The sequence below is a fragment of the Coregonus lavaretus genome (genome assembly GCF_964263955.1).
Source record: "Coregonus lavaretus genome assembly, chromosome: 18".
Lineage (NCBI taxonomy): Eukaryota > Metazoa > Chordata > Actinopteri > Salmoniformes > Salmonidae > Coregonus > Coregonus lavaretus.
The window spans coordinates 5,234,798-5,262,180 of record NC_140005.1 but is presented as its reverse complement, the minus strand read 5'-3'; the positions used below and the strand labels follow the sequence as shown (position 1 = coordinate 5,262,180).

At 42.2% G+C, this 27,383-nt stretch overlaps 1 protein-coding gene across 1 annotated transcript in view; it reads right to left on the bottom strand.

Annotated features, from left to right (window-relative positions):
• Positions 1-3,064: 3,064 nt before the first annotated feature.
• The window catches only part of LOC311145690 (gamma-2-syntrophin-like), a gene marked incomplete at both ends in the record, with an annotated part of 60,054 nt that continues 35,735 nt past the window's right edge, over positions 3,065-27,383 (bottom strand). Inside the window, 8 exons of the mRNA XM_084181950.1 lie at positions 3,065-3,190; positions 5,666-5,776; positions 5,936-6,028; positions 17,022-17,231; positions 17,456-17,527; positions 18,390-18,506; positions 18,668-18,706; positions 23,112-23,241. Coding sequence (XP_084038076.1) covers positions 3,065-3,190; positions 5,666-5,776; positions 5,936-6,028; positions 17,022-17,231; positions 17,456-17,527; positions 18,390-18,506; positions 18,668-18,706; positions 23,112-23,241 — 898 coding nt within the window. The remainder of the gene's footprint in view (positions 3,191-5,665; positions 5,777-5,935; positions 6,029-17,021; positions 17,232-17,455; positions 17,528-18,389; positions 18,507-18,667; positions 18,707-23,111; positions 23,242-27,383) is intronic.

Below are 27,383 nucleotides of genomic sequence, written 5' to 3'. Positions count from 1 at the left end.
GGCTGTTTTTCATGATTCGGGCTAGGCCCCTTAGTTCCAGTGAAGGGAAATCTTAACGCTACAGCATACAATGACATTCTAGACAATTCTGAGCTTCCAACTTTGTGGCAACAGTTTGGGGAAGACCCTTTCATGTTTCAGCATGACAATGCCCCTGTGCAAAAAGCGAGGGCCATACAGAAATGGTTTCTCGATCGTATAGAAAAGTAAAAGACTGTGCACCAACAGATGCATGTGATGTGACATTCTGAACCACTGGGAAGAGGTACCTGCTGTGCAGAACCTGAGGGACTGGCCTTCTACTGAGATGGATTTGAAAGAAAACTTGGAACATAGAACAGACAATTCAGTCATGCATTTTAAGTTAGCCCAATAAACACATTTTGTGTCTAAGAATTAATTTTTATTTTATTTCACCTTTATTTAACCAGGTAAGCCAGTTGAGAACAAGTTCTCATTTACAACTGCGACCTGGCCAAGATAAAGCAAAGCAGTGCGATAAAAACAACAACACAGAGTTACATGTGGGGTAAAAAAACATAAAGTCAAAAAAATACAACAGAAAATATATATACAGTGTGTGCAAATGTAGCAAGTTATGGAGGTAAGGCAATAGTGCAAAATAATTACAATTAGTATTAACACTGGAATGCTAGATGTGCAAGAGATTATGTGCAAATAGAGATACTGGGGTGCAAAAGAGCAAAATAAATAACAATATAGGGATGAGGTAGTTGGGTGGGCTAATTTCAGATGGGCTGTGTACAGGTGCAGTGATCGGTAAGGTGCTCTGACAACTGATGCTTAAAGTTAGTGAGGGAGATAAGAGTCTCCAGCTTCAGAGATTTTTGCAATTCGTTCCAGTCATTGGCAGCAGAGAACTGGAAGGAATGGAGGCCAAAGGAGGTGTTGGCTTTGGGGATGACCAGTGAGATATACCTGCTGGAGCACAGACTACGGGTGGGTGCTGCTATGGTGACCAATGAGCTAAGATAAGGCGGGGATTTGCCTAGCAGTGATTTATAGATGGCCTGGAGCCAGTGGGTTTGACGACGAACATGTAGTGAGGACCAGCCAACAAGAGCGTACAGGTCACAGTGGTGGGTAGTGTATGGGGCTTTGGAGACAAAACGGATGGCACTGTGATAGACTACATCCAATTTGCTGAGTAGAGTGTTGGAGGCTATTTTGTAAATGACATCGCCGAAGTCAAGGATCGGTTGGATAGTCAGTTTTACGAGGGCATGTTTGGCAGCATGAGTGAAGGAGGCTTTGTTGCGAAATAGGAAACCGATTCTAGATTTAACTTTGGATTGGAGATTCTTAATGTGAGTCTGGAAGGAGAGTTTACAGTCTAACCAGACACCTAGGTATTTGTAGTTGTCCACATACTCTAGGTCAGACCCGTCGAGAGTAGTGATTCTAGTCGGGTGGGCGGGTGCCAGCAGCGTTCGATTGAAGAGCATGCATTTAGTTTTACTAGTGTTTAAGAGCAGTTGGAGGCTACTGAAGGAGTGTTGTATGGCATTGAAGGTTTGTTAACACAGTGTCCAATGAAGGGCCAGATGTATACAAAATGGTGTCGTCTGCGTAGAGGTGGATCTGAGAGTCACCAGCAGCAAGAGTGACATCATTGATATACACGGAGAAAAGAGTCGGCCCAAGAATTGAACCCTGTGGCACCCCCATAGAGACTGCTATAGGTCCAGACAACAGGCCCTCCGATTTGACACATTGAACTCTATCTGAGAAGTAGTTGGTGAACCAGGCAAGGCAGTCATTTGAGAAACCAAGGCTATTTAGTCTGCCAATAAGAATGCGGTGGTTGACAGAGTCGAAAGCCTTGGCCAGGTCGATGAAGACGGCTGCACAGTACAGTCTATTATCGATCGCGGTTATAATATCGTTTAGGACCTTGAATGGGAATGGGATAAGATAGTTTGCTGCAAAATGTTATTGCTGTCTAATTTAAGAGTTTTTTGTGTCAGTGGTCTCAATTTCCTTGTTACCCTCTTCAAGACTCTTCATGCAGCAGGTGTCTTATGTTCCCCAGCAAATCAAGAATATTGATTTGTTAGCCGGCGTTTATTTCCACCATCGATAGCTGTGAACACATCAGGTTGTGCTAGGACTTCAATAAAAAACCATTTGACAATAAGGAGGAATGATTCGGGATTTAATTTGTAATAGATAAGAAAACAAATGAGGTAATATAAACATTTATATATTCGTAAGCTTTGTAATGACTGTCAAAGTGCATGGCTACATACAAAGTAAAGGACTACAGAACGTAAAACAAACGTTGATTTAACTTTACAAACTAACATTTTAGTCACCTGATAGTTACAGTAAGACACCATTGCTACAATAAACCTGCATCTTCTTCCCCAGTCTTTTTAAAAAAATCATTCCACACAACCCTTTGTTATAGAAGCCTATCAGTGACTAGCAGTGACTGTATACACTGAAATACAAACTAAAAATACCCTCTGGGGTCATGAAAGCCTGCCCCGAGATCTGCATTTGTGGGCCTCAACACACACACTTCAGACACTCTTTTCCCCAAATCATGCTGCAGCCACGGCATCTGTAGTCATACTGAAGTCATGGGATAAGTGAACAACCAGAGAGCGTATAGCCCAGCAGAATACACATTCCAAAATGTTTGCATGTGTGCTGATTAGTACAGTATATAAATCTATCGATTCTGCTTTTACTTTGCAAATATGAAAAAAAAAGTTAACTTGCATCTACACATGAATTCAAAACTGTGCAGTGTCTATACACACAAACAAACATAGAAACCATTGTTGTGACAGATGTTTTTCTACACGGACAAAATGAAATAATCTTTATCATATTCATATGTCAATACCATCCAATTAATGCAAATATAAATATCCTCTACTTCCAAAGTCAGATGTGTTTTTTTTAAATATATTTTTCTTATTTAATAAGAGCCTTACAAAAATAACAGGAACAAGATATACATATAATTTGAATGTGCATAAAATAGTTGATTAGCTTTTGTGACTAAAATGTACATGATAACACCAAGAAGTGTCTAACTCAGGTACTTTCCAGAGTTGCTTTGACTGTTGACAAAGACCTGGTCCACAGAGGCCACTTTGGCAGCCATAAAAGAAGAAATACAATGGAGGACTGCCGTCAGATTGGCAAACTCCAGCTCCTGCAACGAAAAGAAAAACCCTGAATACAAATTGTGAAAAACATTCTTAACAGTTTGCATAACATTTACATAATGTTTACATACATAAAAATGTCACATTTGCTTTTGTAACAAATAGGCACTCATCTTATAATAATAATAATAATAATAATAATAATAATAATAATAATAATAATAATAACTCTACTTGTTCCCCACATGGCATTTACCAGAAATAGTTTGGTTCTACAGTGGCTTGCAAAAGTATTCACCCGCCTTTGCATTTTTCCTATTTTGTTGCCTTACAACCTGCAAATAAAATTGATTTTGGGGGGGGGGGGTTGTATCATTTGATTTACACAACATGCCTACCACTTTGAAGACGCAAAATATGTTTTGGGGTGAAACAAACAAGAAATAAGACAAAAAAACTAAACTTGAGCGTGCATAACTATTCACCCCACCAAAGTCAATACTTTGTAGAGCCACCTTTTGCTGCAATTACAACTGCAACTCTCTTGGGGTATGTCTCTATAAGCTTGGTACATTTACCCACTGGGATTTTTGCCCATTCTTCAAGGCAAAACTGCTTTAGCAGTATGCTTAGGGTCATTGTCCATCATTCCTTCAATTATGACCAGTTTCCCAGTCCCTGCCGATGAAAAACATCCCCACAGCATGGGTGATGAGGTGTTGGGTTTGCGCCAGACATAGTGTTTTCCTTGATGGCCAAAAAGCTCAATTTCAGTCTGATCTGACCAGAGTACCTTCTTCCATATGTTTGGGGAGTCTCCCACATGCCTTTTGGCGAACACCAAACGTGTTTGCTTATTTTGTTCTTTAAGCAATGGCTTTTTTCTGGCTACTTTTCCGTAAACGCATTCACCAAAAGCCACAAAATACACCTGAATGGATTTCTGCAAACATGGAAATACCACGAGAGTCCTCTTACATTTGGGAACTTTACAGCCCTATTGATCAAACAACCATGAAACCGTAGGCTCTCTCCCTCAGTTATGCACATCAAAAAGATCAACAACTAATGCTAGCCAGAGAGAGGTAAGCTAAAATCTAACGAGGGAACATCAGATAAACCCTCTCAAACATTTTCAGCTAGTTGGCCGTCAAAATTGCACTGATAAACGATGGGAAATAGTAGCCTGCTCGTCCTTCTGCAGCTTGCCTGCCAATGCATGCTTGTCCCAACCCACGTTTTGACCCACGTTTTGACAACTGAATGGGAACTTGCCTGCTCGCCCATTTGATCGATGCCAAAAAAAATTGATTTCCAACTAAGGGTGCATTCGTAAATTGACTCCAGTGTGTCTGAGTGCGCTCTGGGTTGTTTGTAAACTCAGAGCATTTGCGTTCAGACCACACTATTGACACTGGACGCTCTGGCCGAGGGTTGATCCGAGCGTTCCTCACAACAGCAGTCAAGCACCTAAGCTAACTGGCTGCGGTTGGCACCCAAGATAACTGGCTGAAATTGGCTAGCTGACAATTTTACTCACCCTAGCATGTTTACATGTTATCTAGCGTGTTAGTGACTAACTGTGCTGCTGGCAACAATTGAATTACTGTTTGCCGACATTTACTGACACCGGTCATATTGAGCGGGAGTTGCGCGTTCGTAAATTCATCACCTGCACTCTGGCACACTGAAATCCGAGTACATAGCCAGAGTGAATTTACGAACGCAAGAGATATGCAAACTGGATAACAGTCGTTAAAGTTCAGCATAGCTAGCTAGCTAGCTAACCAAATGACACCGGCATCTCTAGCTGTAGCCAGTGAAAAACGATATGAGGGGAAAAGTCACCCACTCTTCCAATGAACGACATGACATCCTCCCAGCAGCTAGCTAACGTTAGGCTCCTTGTTTTTAGCTTGCTAAATAAATAGCTAAATAAATAGATACGCTAGCCTATTAGACACGTTATGACTGCATTGTGATCATTGCCCTTGCTAGTTTGATTGTATTGACATTCCAAGCCTTATTTACATTCGTCCGTTTTTGTCCAAAATACTGAGTGACTGAAACTGAAACAGTGCATCCCCGAATGGTGGCAGCAAACAATGTACCAGGTAGCTGTGATTTACATTTACATTTACATTTACAACCTGAAAGCAATATTTTTTGGACTACCAACAAATGTATTGGTGAATTACATTAATCATGCATTGAACTGCATCCATCTATTCTGCCAACAATGCCTTAATGTACATCATGGAATTTTTAGACAAATATAACCTATTTTTAAAAACCTCTTATGAAGTTAGTTCTGTAGCATAAACTGGGAATTTTATATGTTTTATTATTATGATTGTCTGTTTGTTTCATATCTGCAAAGTGCTGTAGTTAAAACGCTGTCAGTTCCACTTTAATATGTGATCACAGTATTCAAACATTCTGCCCTCTTATCAATACTCTCCTCAGAGAGGCCACTGCAATGGAAGTTGAGATGGATGATGTCATATGCAGCATCACTGTACCTTCCTCTCTATCTGTTTGTTTTCAGCATTCTTGAAGAGGAGCTTCACCCTTGTTTTCCCATCATCAGAGGAGCCTTTCAGTTGAGAGAATTTGTATCTCCATAATATATTCTACAGGGGGATAACAGTGAGAAATATAGCAAGGGTTCATTATTTTTTGACCAATCAGTAGTAAACAGTAGGTATTAACCAGTCTAGCATGGACAATATCCCCTTTACTGGATCGACTGTTGAAGTTTCAGTTAGAATAGTGAATGAACAATTACTCACCTTCGAGGAGCTCTCGGAACAAGTGAAGCCTGATTCAAAGTCTATGGTGAAACACAGTACTTTACCCTGGCTGCTGCACATGTAGGTCTTTGACTGTTGAGAGACAGAGCTGAATTTAGAGAACAATCCCACATTTATACATAGACGGTATATTACTTCAGGAATTTTTTTAAAATAAATGTCAGTCTATTTTAAACATCTCATACTAAAACCTTTTTCTGGAAAATCGGGGGGATATCAGAAGATGGGGTTACTGATCAAAAGTTGAAAATAATGTGCATTTTCATTGTGTTTCTAGAGAGGGGTATCTTAGGTGGGTGGTTTACAAAGGGAGCAGTTAGGATTCTGTTTATGCATTTTGTGTGAACGCTTAGGAACTGCTGTCAGGGTCAGAGTATAGTTTATGGTTTATTGTGAAATGAATGACATCCAAGCAAATGCTCGAACTCCCTCTGAGCTTTGAATAATTATAGAATTGGACACCCACCCCCTTAAGGGGGTGGGTGTCCTTAAGGGGGTGGGCCTTAAGGGCTCAACAAACAGCATTTTATATCATGCAATGCAGAAATAGGCTATCCATTTATTTAGCCCTGGTATTGTTGCAGGAGTGTTCAATCCACTATGCTGGGGAGGAATTTAGTGTTCAATCCACTATGCTGGGGAGGAATTTAGTGTCAATAGAGAATTCTTCTGAACTAGTTCTGCATTGTTATTCATATTTTGGCGGTACTGATCATACCAACTCGATATAAATAGCAAGAACAAAATCAAATATCTGCAGGTGCCTCCAGTCTGTCTCCTTCCATATACTGCCCTAACATGAACAATCAAATGAGTGACACAATGCTTTTCACAGTCTCATTGAAAGCAGTGATGTGTGAGGACCCACTGGGCAAAAAACTGGTTGAATCAACGTTGTTGCAGCCGTCATTTCAACCAACAAAAATCTATGTGATGATGTTGAATCAACATGGAAAACTAATTGGATTTGCAAAAAGTCGTCAACAACCATCTTGTTTTCACCCAACTTTTAATCTAAATCCAATGACATGGTGAAACGTTTTGATGATTTCATGTTGAATTCACATTAGTTGACAACTCTACCAAATGTAAATCCAAATGATCTGTGCCCAGTGTAGATTCTACTGGAACTAATGCATATGGCTCTGTGTTGTGGCTCTGTGTAGCATCCCTATCTTCCGCGGTTCAGTTCTTCAGCTAATGAAGGCAAATTGAATTTTAACAGTTTAAAGCCTACTGCTCCTTAGTATTTCTGACACTTTTTTTGTTGCTCATTTCAGATACTGCTCATAAAATGAGTAAAACTGTGAGGGACATGAACCACAATGGTTGATCATTTTGGAGATTTAACTTGTCCCACTATGTCCTTCCTTCCTAGTGTAAAAGGCCCACTATTTGTATTTATTATGGATCCCCATTATTTCCTGCCAAGGCAGCAGCTACTCTTCCTGGGGTTTATTATGGATCCCCATTATTTCCTGCCAAGGCAGCAGCTACTCTTCCTGGGGTTTATTATGGATCCCCATAAGTTCCTGCCAAGGCAGCAGCTACTCTTCCTGGGGTTTATTATGGATCCCCATTATTTCCTGCCAAGGCAGCAGATACTCTTCCTGGGGTTCATTATGGATCCCCATGAGTTCCTGCCAAGGCAGCAGCTACTCTTCCTGGGATTTATTATGGATCCCCATTGGTTCCTATCAAAGCAGCAGTTACTCTTCCTGGGGTCCAGCTAAATTAAGGCAGTTACAGTGCCTTCAGAAAGTATTCACACTCCTTCACTTTTTACACATTTTGTTGTGTTACAGCCGGAATTTGAAATTGATTAAATTGAGTTTTTTTGTCACTGGCCTACACACAATACCCCATAATGTCAAAGTGGAATTATATTTGTTGAAACTTTTACAAATTCATTAAAAATGAAAAGCTGAAATGTCTTGAATCAATAAGTATTCAACCCCTTTGTTATGGCAAGCCTAAATAAGTTCAGGAGTAAAAATTCGCTTAACAAGTCACATAATAAGTTGCATGGACTCACTCTGTGTGCAATAATAGTGTTTAACATGTTTTTTGAATGACTACCTCATCTCTGTACCCCACACATACAATGGTGACATTAAAACAGTTACAGAGTTTAATGGCAGTGATAGGAGAAAACTGAGGATGGATCAACAACATTGTAGTTACTCCACAATACTAACCTAATTGACAGAGTGAAAAGAAGGAAACCTGTGCAGAATACAAATATTTTAAAACATGCATTCTATTTGCAACAAGGCACTAAAGTAATACTGCAAAGAAATTAACTTTTTGTCCTGAATACAAAGTGTTATGTTTGGGGCAAATCCAATACAACACATTACTGAGTACCACTCTCCATATTTTCAAGCATAGTGGTGGCTGCATCATGTTATGGGTTAAGGACTGGGGAGTTTTTCAGCATAACAAAATACTGAATGGAGCCAAGCACATGCAAAATTGTAGAGGAAAACCTGGTTCAGTCTGCTTTCCACCAGACACTTGGAGAAATTCATCTTTCAGCAGGACAATAACCTAAAACACAAGGGAAAATCTACACTGGAGTTGCTTACCAAGAAGATAGTGAATGTTCCTGAGTGGCTGAGTTACAGTTTTGACTTAAATTAGCTTGAAAATCTATGCCAAAACTTAAATGGTTGTCTAGCAATGATCAACAACCAATTTGACAGAGCTTGAATAATTTTGAAAAGAATAATGGGCAAATGTTGCACAATCCAGGTGTGGAAAGCTCTCAGAGACTTACCCAGAAAGACTCACAGCTGTAATCGCTGCCAAATGTGATTCTACAAAAGTATTGACTCAGGGTAAATGAGATTTCTGTATCTCATTTGAAATAACGGCACCTCTGTACCTTCAGGCTCTGATCAGTCCCTACACCCAAACGAGGACATTGCGTTCATCCACCTCTGGCCTGCTGGCTCCCCTTCCTCTGCGGAAGCACAGCTCCCGCTCAGCCCAGTCAAAACTGTTCGCTGCTCTGGCACCCCAATGGTGGAACAAGCTCCCTCACGACGCCAGGACAGCGGAGTCACTCACCACCTTCCGGAGACATTTGAAACCCCACCTCTTTAAGGAATACCTGGGATAGGATAAAGTATTCCTTCTAACCCCCCCCCCCCCCCCCCCCAAATTGTAAAGTGGTTATCCCACTGGCTATAGGGTGAACGCACCAATTTGTGAGTCGCTCTGGCTAAGAGCGTCTGCTAAATGACGTTAATGTGCCCTTGAGCAAGGCACTTAACCCTAATTGCTCCTGTAAGTCGCTCTGGTTAAGAGCGTCTGCTAAATGACTAAAATGTAAATGTAAATGTAAATACATTTGGGAGAAAAAAATTTTTAAAACATGTTTTCACTTTGTCATTATGGAGTATTGTGTGCAGATGGGTGAGGGGAAAAAACACAACAAATTGTGTGCAATAATAGTGTTGTCTTTCGTAGTGTCCACTATGTCGTATTCATGTTTGTATTCTCCATTTTGTGTTCTACAGTAAACAACAAAGTCCCAGTCCACTGAAGTACAGGACATAATCAGAGCCACAGGACATTACCATGTGTTCCTGCTTTCAAGGGATCAGTCAATGAATGATGAAGAGAGACTGTCATTTCATTGGGCTTCATTTTGTTTGATAGGCCATTCCCTATTTCAGTCTGCAGTTCAAATGTTACAAAAAAATGTTTTTCTGGTACAGCTAAGAACTTGCCTATGAAATGAATGTCCTCAGAATTAAGCGGAAACTTGTGATGTTGAACAATCCATGAACACACAAGCAGCCCTGTGGAATCATGATGCGGAACTATTCATGAACACAAAAACACTCTGTAGAACATAGTGGGATTATACTTGCCTTCATAAGACTGTCAAATTGATAACTTATTTTCTCAACAGCCAATTAATCTTAAGAACCTGCGTCTGGCCAACCCTTTGAGCGGAACCAAATTGTGGAATTTTGTGGGTTCACACTTTGCCCTTAAAACTATATTTCAGCACTGCTGTGATTTAAATCTCTTCTGACAGGTTCTTTCCTTTTGTATTATTTATAAATGTCTGTAGTTAAGGGTTCTGAGCATCGTAGCCCTCAGGCTTAACTGTGTTTTAGCCTTTTACTTTGGTTGGCTGCTTTTGAAGAGGAGGATTACACAGAACCCTGCCAGCCATTCCATAAGGTCCCGAGTTGACATCGAGCATACTTTTTACGCTTGGTTCAAATGAAATATAATGAAAAGAGAGGAGTTCAAAAAGGAGCATAGTTATTCTGGAAACTTCAAATCTCATTCTGAAACATATCTGTAAAGGTTTTGACAATTGTCCAATGTGTATAGTGCTAAGCCTGTTATGAAGGATCCTGCAACACTCATAGAGGTATTATGAAACATTCATGTCAGGTGTTATGAAGGATCCTGCAACGCTCATAGAGGTATTATGAAACATTCATGTCAGGTGTTATGAAGGATCATGCAACGCTCATAGAGGTATTATGAAACATTCATGTCAGGTGTTATGAAGGATAATGCAACGCTCATAGAGGTATTATGAAACATTCATGTCAGGTGTTATGAAGGATCCTGCAACGCTCATAGAGGTATTATGAAACATTCATGTCAGGTGTTATGAAGGATCCTGCAACGCTCATAGAGGTATTATGAAACATTCATGTCAGGTGTTATGAAGGATCCTGCAACGCTCATAGAGTTATTATGAAACATTCATGTCAGGTGTTATGAAGGATCCTGCAACGCTCAATGAGGTATTATGAAACATTAATGTCAGGTGTTATGAAGGATCCTGCAACGCTCATAAAGGTATTATGAAACATTAATGTCAGGTGTTATGAATGATCCTGCAATGCTCATAAAGGTATTATGAAACATTCATGTCAGGTGTTATGAATGCTTATAGATCCCTTTCATATATAAAGGTGTTATAAACTATATGTGAGTATCAGAGATTACACTATTGGTACTTCCATAACACCTCTCTAGTCTGCACACAGCTGACAGTAGCAGGTCCAAAAGTATTGTGGCGCTCCTGATCCCTAAATGTAAACAGTAACAGCACCCAAAATGAGTACGAGCCCCTATTTCAATCCAAGTTAAACACTGATTATGAGGAGCTTAGTAATTTAATGCAGTCTGACCTTTAGCAAATCTTTCACATATACAGGTAAAGGTTCAATTAAATACTGAAAAGACCAGTAGCAGTTAAAGTTGTAATATATTCACTTCCTGAACATGGTGTGCTGCAATATGTGTTCTCTGCAAGAGGTCATCACCATAATGCTACAGACCTTTCCCTAACAGAGGTCATCACCATAATGCTACAGACCTTTCCCTAACAGAGGTCATCACCATAATGCTGCAGACCTTTCCCTAACATAGCTCATCACCATAATGCTACAGACCTTACCATAACACGCAACTTAATGGCTCAATGAGGTGAGGACTAATTCTTTAGGTCCTTTTAACCTAAATGGATGAATTGGTATAGCTTACCACGCTCACCGGTTGTAAGTCATTTTCAGTGGTGTAAAGTACTGAAGTAAAAATACTTTAAAGTACTACTTAAGTAGTTTTTTGGGGTATCTGTACTTTACTTTACTATTTCTATTTTTGTCAACTTTTACTTTTACTTCACTACATTCCTAAAGAAAATGATGTACTCTTTACTCCATACATTTTCCCTGACACCCAAAAGTACTCGTTACATTTTGAATGCTTAGCAGGACAGAAAATGGTCCAATTCGCACACTTATCAAGAGAACATCCCTGATCATCCCTACTGCCTCTGATCTGACTCACTAGACACGAATGCTTTGTTTTAAATTATGTATGAGTGTTGGAGTATGACCCTGGCTATCCATACATTTAAAAAACAAGAAAATTGTGCCATCTGGTTTGCTTAATATAAGGAATTTTAAATTATTCTTACTTTTACTTTTGATACGTAAGTATATTTTAGCAACTACATTTACTTTTGGTACTTAAGTATATTTAAAACCAAATACTTTTAGACTTTTACTCGAGTAGTATTTTACTGGCTGACTTTCACTTTTACTTGAGTCGTTTTCTATTAAGGTATCTTTACTTTTACTCAAGTATGAGAATTTAGTACTTTTTCCACCACTGCGAAGTAGTCAAGACTGTCAATAAAGGGTTTGGTTCCGCCCATAGGGCGGCGCACAATTGTCCAGGTTAGGGGAGGGTTTGGCCGGGGGGGGGGTTATTTGGCTCATCTCGCTCTAGCGACTCCTTGTGGTGGGATGGGCGCCTGCAGGCTGACTTCGGTCATCAGTTGAATGGTGTTTCCTCCAACACATTGGTGCAGCTGGTTTCCAGTTAAGCGAGCGGGTGTTAAGTAGCGTGGTTTGGCGGGTCATGTTTCAGAGGATGCATGACTCGACCTCCGCCTCTCCCTAGCCTGTTGGGGAGTTGCAGCGATGAGACAAGATCGTAATCACGAAATTGGGGAGAAAAAGGGGTTACATAAAAAAAACAAAAAAAACAATCTTATTAGAATGATTCACCTTCCTGGTTTTATGGTTACAACGTCCATGGAGCGCATGCAACTTCTGGACAAGTGTGAATGCGATCTGATCTGAAAGATGGTTCCGATTATGTTCAGAAAACATAGGCCTATTTGGGAGCAGTATAACAGTGAGTGGACATTCACCCTTTGTCTTTATATTGGATCTTTGTCCAGCTACTGTGAAAAGTTTGGATGTGCGTAAAACCCTCCATAGTCTGCGTTGTTTTAATATTATATGCCCATGGGGAGAAACTATGGGACCTGTAACTGTATTTATACATAGCCTATTTAAAACAAGTTGTTCAGTTTTGTTTAGAATTTGATTAGAATTATTTGTTCTCTTTTTAGGCCTTATCAGTAATTAATTTAATCTTGCTTATTGACAATGTTTGGCATGTCCATGCTCAGCCATAATGCAATTTACAGTAGGCCTAGCCCCTATATCAGTGTGAATGCTATTGAAGCCATGCAATTACTTAGAACTATGTGGACTGCAAATGGGTTCAAGGTAACTATTTAGCAAAGATAGGTCTACATTTTGTTGTTTCGTTTCTGTAAGCCATTTAACAAACTATAACAGACTAATATTGGAATTGGAGTTGATTCCAAGGCAATACATAAAAGACTGTAAATACACCCTGTTCCCTGTTCTCTCCTCTCTGCACAGGCTATACAAACGCCTCACACCGCGTGGCTGCTGCCACTCTAACCTGGTGGTCCCTGCACGCACGACCGACGTGGAGTTCCAGGTCTCTGGCAGCCACTGGAACTGCCTTTCTGCGGCCAACAAGGCAGAGTTCATCTCAGCCTATGCTACCCTCCAGTCCATCGACTTCTTGGCGCTGACGGAGACATGGATTACCACAGAAAACACTGCTACTCCTACTGCTCTCTCCTCGTCTGACCATGTGTTCTCGCATACCCCCGAGAGCATCTGGTCAGCGGGGTGGTGGCACAGGAATCCTCATCTCTCCCAAGTGGACATTCTCTCTTTCTCCCCTGACCCATCTGTCTATCTCCTCATTTGAATTCCATGCTGTCACAGTCACTAGCCCATTCAAGCTTAACATCCTTATCATTTATCGCCCTCCAGTTCATCAATGAGCTTGACGACTTGATAAGTTCCTTTCCTGAGGAGAGTGTGGTGGAGAAGTGGTTATCCCACTGGCTATAAGGTGAATGCACCAATTTGTAAGTCGCTCTGGATAAGAGGGTTTGCTAAATGACGTAAATGTAAATGTAAATGAGAGGGAGGAAAGGGGGAGGGGGAGGAGGATTCAGCAGGGAGGAGAAGGTGGCAAAGAGCTTCCTAGGGTTAGAGGCAGATGCTTGGAATTTAGAGTGGTAGAAAGTGGCTTTAGTAGCAGAAACAGAGGAAGAATATGTAGAGAGGAGGGAGTGAAAAGATGCCAGGTCGGCAGGGAGTCTAGTTTTCCTCCATTTCCGCTCGGCTACCCGGAGCCCTGTTCTGTGAGCTCGCAATGAGTCGTCAAGCCACGGAGCAGGAGGGGAGGACCGAGCCGGCCGGGAGGATAGGGGACATAGAGAGTCAAAGGATGCAGAAAGGGAGGAGAGGAGGGTTGAGGAGGCAGAATCAGGAGATTGGAGGGAGAAGGATTGAGCAGAGGGAAGAGATGATAGGATGGAAGAGGAGAGAGTAGCGGGAGAGAGAGAGAGCAAAGGTTGCGACGGCGCATAACCAGCTGAGTAGGGGCTGAGTGAGTAGTGTTGGAGGAGAGCGAGAGAGAAAAGGATACAAAGTAGTGGTCGGAGACATTTTACATTTACGGCATTTAGCAGACGCTCTTATCCAGAGCGACTTACAGTTAGTGAGTACATACATTATTTTTATATACTGGCCCCACGTGGGAATCGAACCCACAACCCTGACGTTGCAAACGCCATGCTCTACCAACTGAGCTACATCCCTGCCGGCCATTCCCTCCCCTACCCTGGATGACGCTGGGCCAATTGTGCGCCACCCCATGGGTCTCCCGGTCACGGCCGGCTACGACAGAACCTGGATTCGAACCAGGATCTCTAGTGGCACAGCTAGCACTGCGATGCAGTGCCTTAGACCACTGCGCCACTCGGGAGGTGGCGCAGTGGTCATGGAGGGGAGTTGCAGTGAGATTAGTAGAAGAACAACATCTAGTAAAGATGAGGTCAAGCGTATTGCCTGCCTTGTGAGTAGGGGGGGACGGTGAGAGGGTGAGGTCAAAAGAGGAGAGGAGTGGAAAGAAGGAGGCAGAGAGAAATGAGTCAAAGGTAGACGTAGGGAGGTTAAAGTCACCCAGCACTGTGAGGGGTGAGCCATCCTCAGCGAAGGAACTTATCAAGGCGTCAAGCTCATTGATGAACTCTCCAAGGGAACCTGGAGGGCGATAAATGACAAGGATGTTAAGCTTGAATGGGGCTAGTGACTGTGAGAGCATGGATGACTTCGTCAACCATTTTGAAAAGAAGGTTGACGACATCCGATCCTCGTTTGTTAAGTCAAATGACACTGCTGGTCCTGCTCACACTGCCCTACCCTATGCTTTGACTTATTTCTCCCCTCTCTCTCCAGATGAAATCTTGCGACTTGTGATGGCCGGCCGCCCAACAACCTGCCCGCTTGACCCTATCCCCTCCTCTCTTCTCCAGACCATTTCCGGAGACCTTCTCCCTTACCTCACCTCGCACATCAACTCATCCTTGACCGCTGGCTACGTCCTTTCCGTCTTCAAGAGAGCAAGAGTTGCACCCCTTCTCAAAAAACCTACACTCGATCCCTCCGATGTCAACAACTACAGACCAGTATCCCTTCTTTCTTTTCTCTCCAAAACTCTTGAGCGTGCCGTCTTTAGCCAACTCTCTTGCTATCTCTCTCAAAATGACCTTCTTGATCCAAACCAGTCAGGTTTCAAGACTGGTCATTCAACTGAGACTGCTCTTCTCTGTGTCACGGAGGCTCTCCGCACTGCTAAAGCTAACTCTCTCTCCTCTGCTCTCGTCCTTCCACGCCTATCTGCTTCCTTTGATACTGTGAACCATCAGATCCTCCTCTCCACCCTCTCCGAGTTGGGCATCTCCGGCGCTGCTCGCTCTTGGATTGCGTCCTACCTGACAGGTCGCTCCTACCAGGTGGCGTGGCGAGAATCTGTCTCCGCACCACGTGCTCTCACCACTGGTGTCCCCCAGGGCTCAGTTCTAGGCCCTCTCCTATTCTCGCTATACACCAAGTCACTTGGCTCTGTCATATCCTCACATGGCCTCTCCTATCATTGCTACGCAGACGACACACAATTAATCTTCTCTTTTCCCCCTTCAGATAACCAGGTGGCGAATCACATCTCTGCATGTCTGGCAGACATATCAGTGTGGATGACGGATTACCACCTCAAGCTGAACCTCGGCAAGACGGAGCTGCTCTTCCTCCCGGGGAGGGACTGCCCGTTCCATGATCTCGCCATCACGGTTGCCAACTCCGTTGTGTCCTCCTCCCAGAGTGCGAAGAGCCTTGGCGTGACCCTGGACAACACCCTGTCGTTCTCTGCTAACATCAAGGCGGTGACCCGATCCTGTAGGTTCATGCTCTACAACATTCGCAGAGTACGACCCTGCCTTACACAGGAAGCGGCACAGGTCCTAATCCAGGCACTTGTCATCTCCCGTCTGGATTACTGCAACTCGCTGTTGGCTGGGCTCCCTACAACTCATCCAGAACGCCGCAGCCCATCTGGTGTTCAACCTTCCCAAGTTCTCTCACGTCACCCCACTCCTCCGCACACTCCACTGGCTTCCAGTTGAAGCTCGCATCTGCTACAAGACCATGGTGCTTGCCTACGGAGCTGTGAGGGGAACGGCACCCCCGTACCTTCAGGCTCTGATCAGTCCCTACACCCAAACGAGGGCATTGCGTTCATCCACCTCTGGGCTGCTGGCCCCCCTACCTCTCAGCCCAGTCAAAACTGTTCGCTGCTCTGGCACCCCAATGGTGGAACAAGCTCCCTTACGACGCCAGGACAACAGAGTCACTCACCGGACTTCCGGAGACACTTGAGCGTCTGCTAAATTACGAAAATTTTAAAAAATGTAAATGTACACAACTTGAAGCAACCACATATTTCGCCATGGAGTGAGGGGCCAAGACTTGACCCACAACTTGTTTATTCATCAAAGTATATCAAAATATTTCTAACACACCCCTGAACCTATGCACTTAGATTTAACATTGTGTTAGGTTTGTTAAAATAGAGCCCTAAGTACTATTCTAGAATAATCCACTAAATGGAACACATTATCAAAATGAATGCACTGCTGGAGTTAATGTGTTGGCATCGTATTTGCTGCAGTTAAAATGTGTCATTGTGATAACACTATGAAAGCTCTTTGGGGAATGTGGCCCAGTTCAAAATGTGTAAAATGTCAGTCATACAGTATCTCAGCACCACTTATAAGAACCTTTGACTCCGGAGAGCATCAAATCATTGCCGAACAAACCTAATTTGCTGTTCCACTCACCCCTACTCTCTGCACCTCCATGAAGACTGCTCTTTGGAAGGACTTCTCCCACACAGCGAGGTCAGAGGTCGTCTCCACACTGAAGGTGTGGCTCTGGCCGTGTCCGACCAGGACACTGAAACAGAAAGGCTCTCCGTCCTGCAGTTCCTCGTCCTGCTGGAGTCCAAGGTAGAACCTGGCCTGGATCCAGCAGTCCTCTGCCATCCATAGCTGCAACACCGCATCCAACACAACATGGAGCCTCATCAGTTCTATTAACTGGAAGCAAAACTCCCAACTTGAGATGTGTAGGCTACTACTCCCATGTTAGTGTAGATCTAACACGGACATCAGTGCATGATTCGTGCAAACGTTGCAAGTGACATGCACATAATGCAAATTCCGATAACATTCGGTGCTGTTATCTTTATTCTGCATGTGAACATTGAACATACCTTGTGAACCTTTAACAGAACCTCATAAAGGATATGCGTGGTTTCAGCTTGTCCCCAGTCTGTTGCACTAACCTAAGAATGGGGGGACAAAAGTGTGTGCATATATTTTATCGTACAGGCACACTGAACCATAATAAATAAGCCAATACACAGTGTGCTTGATAGACAGCATTTGGAAGTTCTGCATTTAACCCATCTTACTCAAACCAAATAACTTAACCTCTGAACTAGGGAAGACAAACGGTTACCCATTAATTGTTTAGTGGGTGGTTTGGGGTACAGCTCAAAACTCAGTTCAAAAATAGATGATGTAATTGTAAAGTACACTGAACAAAAATATAAATGCGACATGTAAAGTGTTGGTCCCATGTTTCATGAGATGAAATAAAACCATCCCAGAAGTTTTCCATACGCAAAAAAAAGTTTATTTCCCTCCAATTTTGTGCACAAATTTGTTTACATCCCTGTTAGTGAGCATTTCTCCTTTGCCAAGATAATCCATCCACCTGACAGGTGTGGCATATCAAGAAGCTGATTAAACAGCATGATCATTACACAGACGGCCCCGAAGTCGGTGGGCCTATTCCCTCCCAGGCCCACCCAAGGCTGCGCCCCTGCCCAGTCATGTGAAATCCATAGATTAGGACCTAATTTATTTATTTCAATTTCCTTATTTCCTTATATGAACTGTTACTTAGCAAAATCTTTGAAATTGTTGCATGTTGCGTTTATAATTTTGTTCAGTATATGAATACAAAAAGGTCCAGAATAACCGTTATAACTCTACACTGTATGTAGCCCACCAACATGCTCCTAGCTAAAGAGAAAATGTATGGGCTATCATGGTTGAATAAGAGCTGAACTTGTTAGTCTTTGGACTCTTAACAGTTAATGAATGAAGGGGAAATCAATGGAGGGGGGGGGGGGTTCATACAGGAGGACTCCTGAAGATGAACAGCGAAGGGCCTCTCAATGCCAGGAACTTGAAGGTACTTGATGGACCAGCATCGTTAGCTTGTGGGTTTTCACACACCCAACCCATGTGGACGATCTGCAGAAACAAGGTAATCCATTCTCTTTAACCTACATACTACGAGTGGATAAGTCTTAGTTAAAAGATAGTTATAGTTTAAAATAGTTATAGTTAAAGATAGTTATAGATTAAGCTGGTTATAGATGAAGATAGTTATAGCGCCTTGCATGAGAACATACCTGATCATCCGGAGAGCAATATCTGTTAATCATTTTCATCTGGAAGAGGTGAAAACAATAGAGAAAAGTATTTAATACATTAAACCAGCTCTAATACACGACTGTCACATGGTCAAACCAGCTCTAATACATGACTGTCACATGGTCAAACCAGCTCTAATACACGACTGTCACATGGTCAAACCAGCTCTAATACACGACTGTCACATGGTCAAACCAGCTCTAATACATGACTGTCACATGGTCAAACCAGCTCTAATACACGACTGTCACATGGTCAAACCAGCTCTAATACATGACTGTCACATGGTCAAACCAGCTCTAATACATGACTGTCACATGGTCAAACCAGCTCTAATACATGACTGTCACATGGTCAAACCAGCTCTAATACATGACTGTCACATGGTCAAACCAGCTCTAATACATGACTGTCACATGGTCAAACCAGCTCTAATACATGACTGTCACATGGTCAAACCAGCTCTAATACATGACTGTCACATGGTCAAACCAGCTCTAATACATGACTGTCACATGGTCAAACCAGCTCTAATACATGACTGTCACATGGTCAAACCAGCTCTAATACATGACTGTCACATGGTCAAACCAGCTCTAATACATGACTGTCACATGGTCAAACCAGCTCTAATACATGACTGTCACATGGTCAAATCAACAACATCTAACATCCTATTAAGCAAGCTGAAAGTCAGCTGCTATATCATATAAAGTCTCTATTGATGAACATGTCAGGGCCCAGAGGATGTCACAGTCTATTTATAGGTTGTTGGTCACCACACAATAAAAGCGAAGAGTTCTGCTCCCCAAGCTCCTCTCACAATCACATCCTGATTGGACGTTTAGCAATCAGACTCCTCATGCATAATTAGGTGACGCACGGCTGAATTAATCCTACTTAAAAAAGCAGCTGTGTAGTTGTGCAGCTCATGTCTGGATCTTTAGAGAGAGACAGGCAGATAGATCATCAGTGTACGAATCAAAAGGATATCATGCAGATGAGACGGTTAAACATGTGAGAGAGAGTATTAATGATGGATTACTACTTAGCAGTAATTCATTATGCCCATGAATAACTCTTTCTAAAAGAGAGGGAGAGAGGAGCATTATAATAGTAATCATATTCTAATAGGAGTAGGAGGATTCAAATATTCTAATACCACTCGGATCTTAGCACAAATCTTCTGTTGAGTATCTTGTGTGCATCTCAAGGTAGTATTTGGACCTTGGCAAATTCTACAAACAACAGCGCCCAGCGTGCCAGCCCCCTGCACCTCTCCAAAACCTGTAGATGTACAGTCATGGTCCATTGTTTTGAGAATGACACAAAGACTAATTTTCACAAAGTCTGCTGCCTCAGTTTTGATGATGGCAATTTGCATATACTCCAGAATGTCATGAAGAGTGATCAGATGAATTGCAATTAATTGCAAAGTCCCTCTTTGCCATGAAAATGAACTTAATCCCCAAAAAACATTTCCACTGCATTTCAGCCCTGCCACAAAAGGACCAGCTGCCATCATGTCAGTGATTATCTCGTTAACACAGGTGACAGTGTTGACGAGGACAAGGCTGGAGATCACTCTGTTATACTGATTGAGTTAAAATATCAGACTGGAAGCTTTAAAAGGAGGGTGGTGCTTGAAATCATTGTTCTTCCTCTGTTAACCATGGTTACCTGCAAGGAAACACGTGCCGTCATCATTGCTTTGCACAAAAAGGGCTTCACAGGCAAGGATATTGCTGCTAGTAAGATTGCACCTAAATCAACCATTTATCGGATCATCAAGAACTTCAAGGAGAGAGGTTCAATTGTTGTGAAGAAGGCGTCAGGGCGCCCAAGAAAGTCCAGCAAGCACCAGGACCGTCTCCTAAAGTTGATTCAGCTGCAGGATCGGAGCAACACCAGTGCAGAGCTTGCTCAGGAATGGCAGCAGGCAGGTGTGAGTGCAGGATGGCCTGGGGTCAAGAAGGGCAGCAAAGAAGCCACTTCTCTCCAGGAAAACATCAGCAACAGACTGATATTCTGCAAAAGGTACAGGGATTGGACTGCTGAGGACTGGGGTAAAGTCATTTTCTCTGATGAATCCCCTTTCCGATTTTTTGGGGCATCCGGAAAATACCTTGTGAGGAGAAGACAAGGTGAGCGCTTCCATCAGTCCTGTGTCATGCCAACAGTAAAGCATCCTGAGACCATTCATGTGTGGGGTTGCTTCTCAGCCAAGGGAGTGGGCTCACTCACAATTTGAATAAAGAATGGTACCAACACATCCTCCGAGAGCAACTTCTCCCAACCATCCAAGAACAGTTTGTTGACGACCAATGCCTTTTCCAGCATGATGGAGCACCTTGCCATAAGGAAAAAGTGATAACTAAGTGGCTCGGGGAACAAAACATCAACATTTTGGGTCCATGGCCAGGAAACTCCCCAGACCTTAATCCCATTGAGAATTTGTGGTCGATCCTCAAGAGGCGGGTGGACAAACAAAACCCCACAAATTCTGACAAACTCCAAGCATTGATTATGCAAGAATGGGCTGCCATCAGTCAGGATGTGGCCCAGAAGTGAATTGACAGCATGCCAGGACAGATTGCAGAGGTCTTGAAAAAGAAGGGTCAACACTGCAAATATTGACTCTTTACATAAACTTAATGTAATTGTCAATCAAATCCTTTGACACTTATGGACTGCTTGTAATTACAGTGGGGGGAAAAGTATTTAGTCAGCCACCAATTGTGCAAGTTCTCCCACTTAGAAAGATGAGAGAGGCCTGTAATTTTCATCATAGGTACACATCAACTATGACAGACAAATTGAGAAAAAAAAATCCTGAAAATCACATTGTAGGATTTTTAATGAATTTATTTGCAAATTATGGTGGTAAATAAGTATTTAGTCACCTACAAACAAGCAAGATTTCTGGCTCTCACAGACCTGTAACTTCTTCTTTAAGAGGCTCCTCTGTCCTCCACTCGTTACCTGTATTAATGGCACCTGTTTGAACTTGTTATCAGTATAAAAGACACCTGTCCACAACCTCAAACAGTCACACTCCAAACTCCACTATGGCCAAGACCAAAGAGCTGTCAAAGGACACCAGAAACAAAATTGTAGACCTGCACCAGGCTGGGAAGACTGAATCTGCAATAGGTGAGCAGCTTGGTTTGAAGAAATAAACTGTGGGAGCAATTATTAGGAAATGCAAGACATACTGATAATCTCCCTCGATCTGGGGCTCCACGCAAGATCTCACCCTGTGGGGTCAAAATGATCACAAGAACGGTGAGCAAAAATCCCAGAACAACACGGGGGGACCTAGTGAATGACCTGCAGAGAGCTGGGACCAAAGTAACAAAGCCTACCATCAGTAACACACTACGCCGCCAGGGACTCAAATCCTGCAGTGCCTTACGTGTCCCCCTGCTTAAGCCAGTACATGTCCAGGCCCGTCTGAAGTTTGCTAGAGTGCATTTGGATGATCCAGAAGAGGATTGGGAGAATGTCATATGGTCAGATGAAACCAAAATATAACTTTTTGGTAAAAACTCAACTCATCGTGTTTGGAGGACAAAGAATGCTGAGTTGCATCCAAAGAACACCATACCTACTGTGAAGCATGGGGGTGGAAACATCATGCTTTGGGGCTGTTTTTCTGCAAAGGGACCAGGACGACTGATCTGCGTAAAGGAAAGAATGAATGGGGCCATGTATCGTGAGATTTTGAGTGAAAACCTCCTTCCATCAGCAAGGGCATTGAAGATGAAACGTGGCTGGGTCCCAAACACACCGCCCGGGCAACGAAGGAGTGGCTTCATAAGAAGCATTTCAAGGTCCTGGAGTGGCCTAGCCAGTCTCCAGATCTCAACCCCATAGAACATCTTTGGAGGGAGTTGAAAGTCCGTGTTGCCCAGCAACAGCCCCAAAACATCACTGCATGGAGGAATGGGCCAAAATACCAGCAACAGTGTGTGAAAACCTTGTGAAGACTTACAGAAAACGTTTGACCTGTGTCATTGCCAACAAAGGGTATATAACAAAGTATTGAGAAACTTTTGTTATTGACCAAATACTTATTTTCCACCATAATTTGCAAATAAATTCATTAAAAATCCTACAATGTGATTTTCTGGATTTTTTTTTCTCATTTTGTCTGTCATAGTTGACGTGTACCTATGATGAAAATTACAGGCCTCTCATCTTTTTAAGTGGGAGAACTTGCACAATTGGTGGCTGACTAAATACTTTTTTCCCCCACTGTATGTATGTGTGTCTTTCAGATGGGTTGGGTTAAAAGCGGAAGTCAAATTTCGGTAGGATCTTGTGTGCAATTGACCAATAAAGTAATCTTAACCTCTTAATCCTATCAATTCAATTTGGATTTTTAAAAAATGTTTTCACCTGTTAATACTGTAGACTTACATTATCCAGTGTCAAATCACTGATATTGCTTGATATTGCTTGAAGCCAGTCAGTGCTTTCTGCTGCAGTGCAAAATTGTAGAATATTGGTGCTCGCTCCATCTAAGGCGCAGACCTCAAAGCTGTTCGACCTGGAGGGGTATGAACGTTCAGGTTACGGAAGTACAGTAGGTTGAAAGCACGTCTTGAACTAATGTGGTCAGAGGGGAAAAGCTGTCACCAAGCTGTTCTTTCACTGAAGTTAGGTCAGGCGGTGTTACAGCCGCAAATTAAACATTACAGTTCTACTGCATTCACTAACCATAGCAACTAATACAGAGCATTGGGGAAAAATACCATGCCCAGAGCAAGTATTCATACACTTCTGAACAGATTTCACATTCTGTAGTGTTGGAGCCTTTATTTTTGACTGATCTTTAAAATGTACTCCACACATTCTGTAGCGTCATAGCCTTTATTTTTGACTGTTCTTTACAATGTACTCCACACTTTTGTAGAGAAAGAAGAATATAGAGGGGGAAAAAAATACTGAGGCTTTAATCAAATGTAAGTGATATGCTTATTTTTACATTTGATGAGTTCAGACTCAGAGCTTCAAAATGGTCAACATAAACTGTAGTTGAAGGAAACATATGCTGCTGCAAAACTTCATAAACGTGTTATCCCACATAAGAGACAAGTAGGAGAAAATGCCCTTTTGAACGATTTTGATGAGATTTTTACACTTCCTAGAGAGCTCTTCTGTGTTTACGTCTAATCAGCATAGTTCACACCCTCTTAAGCCTTAGCCCCACCCACCCATGTAAACACATGGGAGTCAGCATGGTATTGTCCTCAAGAGAGTATTCTCTCTACTAAAACCCGGCTAAAATTCAGAGCAGCAATGTTTTTTGAGAGCTGTAGTGACACTTTTGCAGTTGTCCAAAGCTATTATCTTTCCAAAAAAATCTGTGGTAGCAAAGATGATCTATATACTGACCAGGAAGGAAGCCCTCATTCCTTTATAAACAGAAGCCTGTGACATGACAGGCCAATCAGGACTCATCTCACGGCAGGTCCAACATCTCCATTATCTCAGCCAATCGTGACTAGCCAGGAAGGATCCTTTCTTTCTCCCTGTATACTGTAGCTCAGTGCTTTCTCCTTGGCTAAACTCATAATTTAACATTTTTATTCATATTTACAGATCACATACCAGTTTGTAATTAAGGCACATTAAAGTTCACATGTTCAAGAAGGAATTTCTGAAGAATATATCAAAAAAAAATTTAACGGCCCTACAGTGAAGTAGGAACTGTTGTCAAATGCCTCATATCCTGTAACCGGTCACATATGTGATTGCTACAGCACACCCATATTACTTCAGGAGCAAGTAAAAAAAAAAAGAACTGACCATCAGACGGTTACAAATCAAGATGAAATCATATTCTGTTGCATGTCACAGATAATGACGCTGACGCTGTAAAATGGCGTACAGATGTACTGAATCCCTTTCATCACTCATATTTAATGTGATGCTTTTTGACATATAATTTTTGTGCGTTTGAAATACGCTCCAGATAAATTAGAGTCTTAGAGACAGCTGTCAATAGTATTCAACAGAAATAGCATTGCACATGACAACGACGCCAAATCAGTTTTTCTCTGATGGTTAGGCGATCACATTTATCACTTAGATCTTTAAAAAAGCGTCAAATGTTAAGCAAATCCTCCAAAGGCTGGGATGAAGTGTTGGACACCAAGCAGTGCTCATGTTCTGTAGGGGAATGTTGAGAATCATGAGGAGAATGTTCTGTAGGGGAATGTTGAGAAACATGAGGAGAATGTTCTGTAGGGGAATGTTGAGAAACATGAGGAGAATGTTGAGAAACATGAGGAGAATGTTGAGAAACATGAGGAGAATGTTCTGTAGGGGAATGTTGAGGATCATGAGGAGAATGTTCTGTTGGGGAATATTGAGAAACATGAGGAGAATGTTCTGTTGGGGAATGTTGAGAAACATGAGGAGAATGTTCTGTTGGGGAATGCTGAGAAACATGAGGAGAATGTTCTGTTGGGGAATGTTGAGAAACATTAAGAGACTGTAGAGAATGATGAAAGCACTGCAATCAACATTTGAAATAACCAGAGCTTGTACACACTCTCCATGTCTCTCAGACAAATCCGGGTTACAATGTTACAAATTAGAAAGGGCTGGCTCTTAGTAAATCCTTTTGGGAACCTTTGTTCTTCGGTTGAAAAGGCCCTTAAAACTCTGCAATGCATGTGTACAACGGGCTTGTTATAATTCTTTGTTCCACTGAGTGGTGGTGAACCATTGGTGAGTCAGAGGCAATTCTGAGGGATTCTCAATTGTAAAGTTAAGTACAAATCTTCTCGATGTGTAGGGCAGGGTGCACAGATAAATTGGGCCTATATAAAATCCCACTGGAAACATGCAGTAAGAATATCACATCAAGAGAGTGATTATAATATACAACATAGCCCTTTCGAGATAACATTATTTCAAGGAATGCAAGCCCAGTGATGGATACAGTATAGCTATACCCTGCCTGCTTGACCCGTTTCTGAGATTGCCTGGAGAGTGGAATGTTATGCTTCAACCATCACCACACTGCAGTGTGGCCCTCTAAAACCCAGACTGTCTCTGTGAGTGACAGAGCACAATAAAAATTCCATTAGTCCACAGTGTTCCATTCTTGTTGAGAATTGAGGATTACACAGAGGAAAAGGGAAAGCAAAGGGGGGTGAGGGGACAGGATGAAATAAGAGCTCGGTAATGAATAGGTTAATCCAAATGTGGCCACCCAGGACTGTTCTGGAATACACTGTCAGCTCCAAGAGGTACTGCAGGAGTCTATCTATCTGTTAGGGATAGCCACATGTCCTGAAGTGGAACAAATATGCCTCTTCGCTGACCAGTCATAGAGAGTATATTGAGATAAATAGAAATCCTAGTGGACACCCAGGATAACAGCTGCCAGGAATATGCTGTGAAATCCAAGAGGAAAAAGGATAGTTGTGAAATTAATCCAAGAGGAAGAAGATGGATAGCTGTGATACTAATCCAAGAGGAAGAAGATGGATAGCTGTGATACCAATCCAAGAGGAAGAAGATGGATAGCTGTGATACCAATCCAAGAGGAAGCTGTCAAAATGTGCTCCTATAGGGACTACCCTTTCAGGTTATAGATAGCACCTTTTCATCTAAGAGTGCATGTCCAGGAACAGCAGAATGTGCCTCATCTGTTTACTAGTCAGAGGAAGTACATGGAGATTGAAATAGAACCACGCCGTAGGGCACTCAACTTCAGCATCATTAATGTGAGAGACCTGTAAATCAGCTTAAGCATCATTAATGTGAGAGATCTGTAAATCAGCTTCAGCATCATTAATGTGAGAGATATGTACTCAGCTTCAGCATCATTAATGTGAGAGATATGTACTCAGCTTTAGATGGTGGGGTTAATGATGTACATGGTGGGGATAATTATGTAGATGGTGAGGATAATGATGTAGATGGTGGGGATAATGATGTAGATGGTGGGGATAATGATGTAGATGGTGGGGATAATGATGTAGATGGTGGGGATAATGATGTAGATGGTGGGGATAATGATGTAGTTGGTGGGGATAATGATGTAGATGGTGGGGATAATGATGTAGATGGTGGGGATAATGATGTAGTTGGTGGGGATAATGATGTAGATGGTGGGGATAATGATGTAGATGGTGGGGATAATGATGTAGATGGTGGGGATAATGATGTAGATGGTGGGGATAATGATGTAGGTGGTGGGGATAATGATGTAGTTGGTGGGGATAATGATGTAGGTGGTGGGGATAATGATGTAGATGGTGGGGATAATGATGTAGATGGTGGGGATAATGACGTAGATGGTGGGGATAATGACGTAGGTGGTGGGGGTAATAATGTAGTTGGTGGGGATAATGATGTAGATGGTGGGGATAATGACGTAGATGGTGGGGATAATGATGTAGGTGGTGGGGATAATAATGTAGGGGGTGGGGATAATGATGTAGTTGGTGGGGATAATGATGTAGAGAGAGAGAAAGATCTTGTTCACAGATTAGTCATGTTTACATGCACATCCTGGTAAAAAACCAATCAGTTATTCAACGTTAGTTATGCCATGTTGTCAACTCCAATAACACTAATAAGGCCTCATCCTTAATTAGATTGAACTCATCAAATGGAATATCTGCAATCAAGAAATTGATTGCATCAGCCTGTCTTGTGTTTATTATAAAT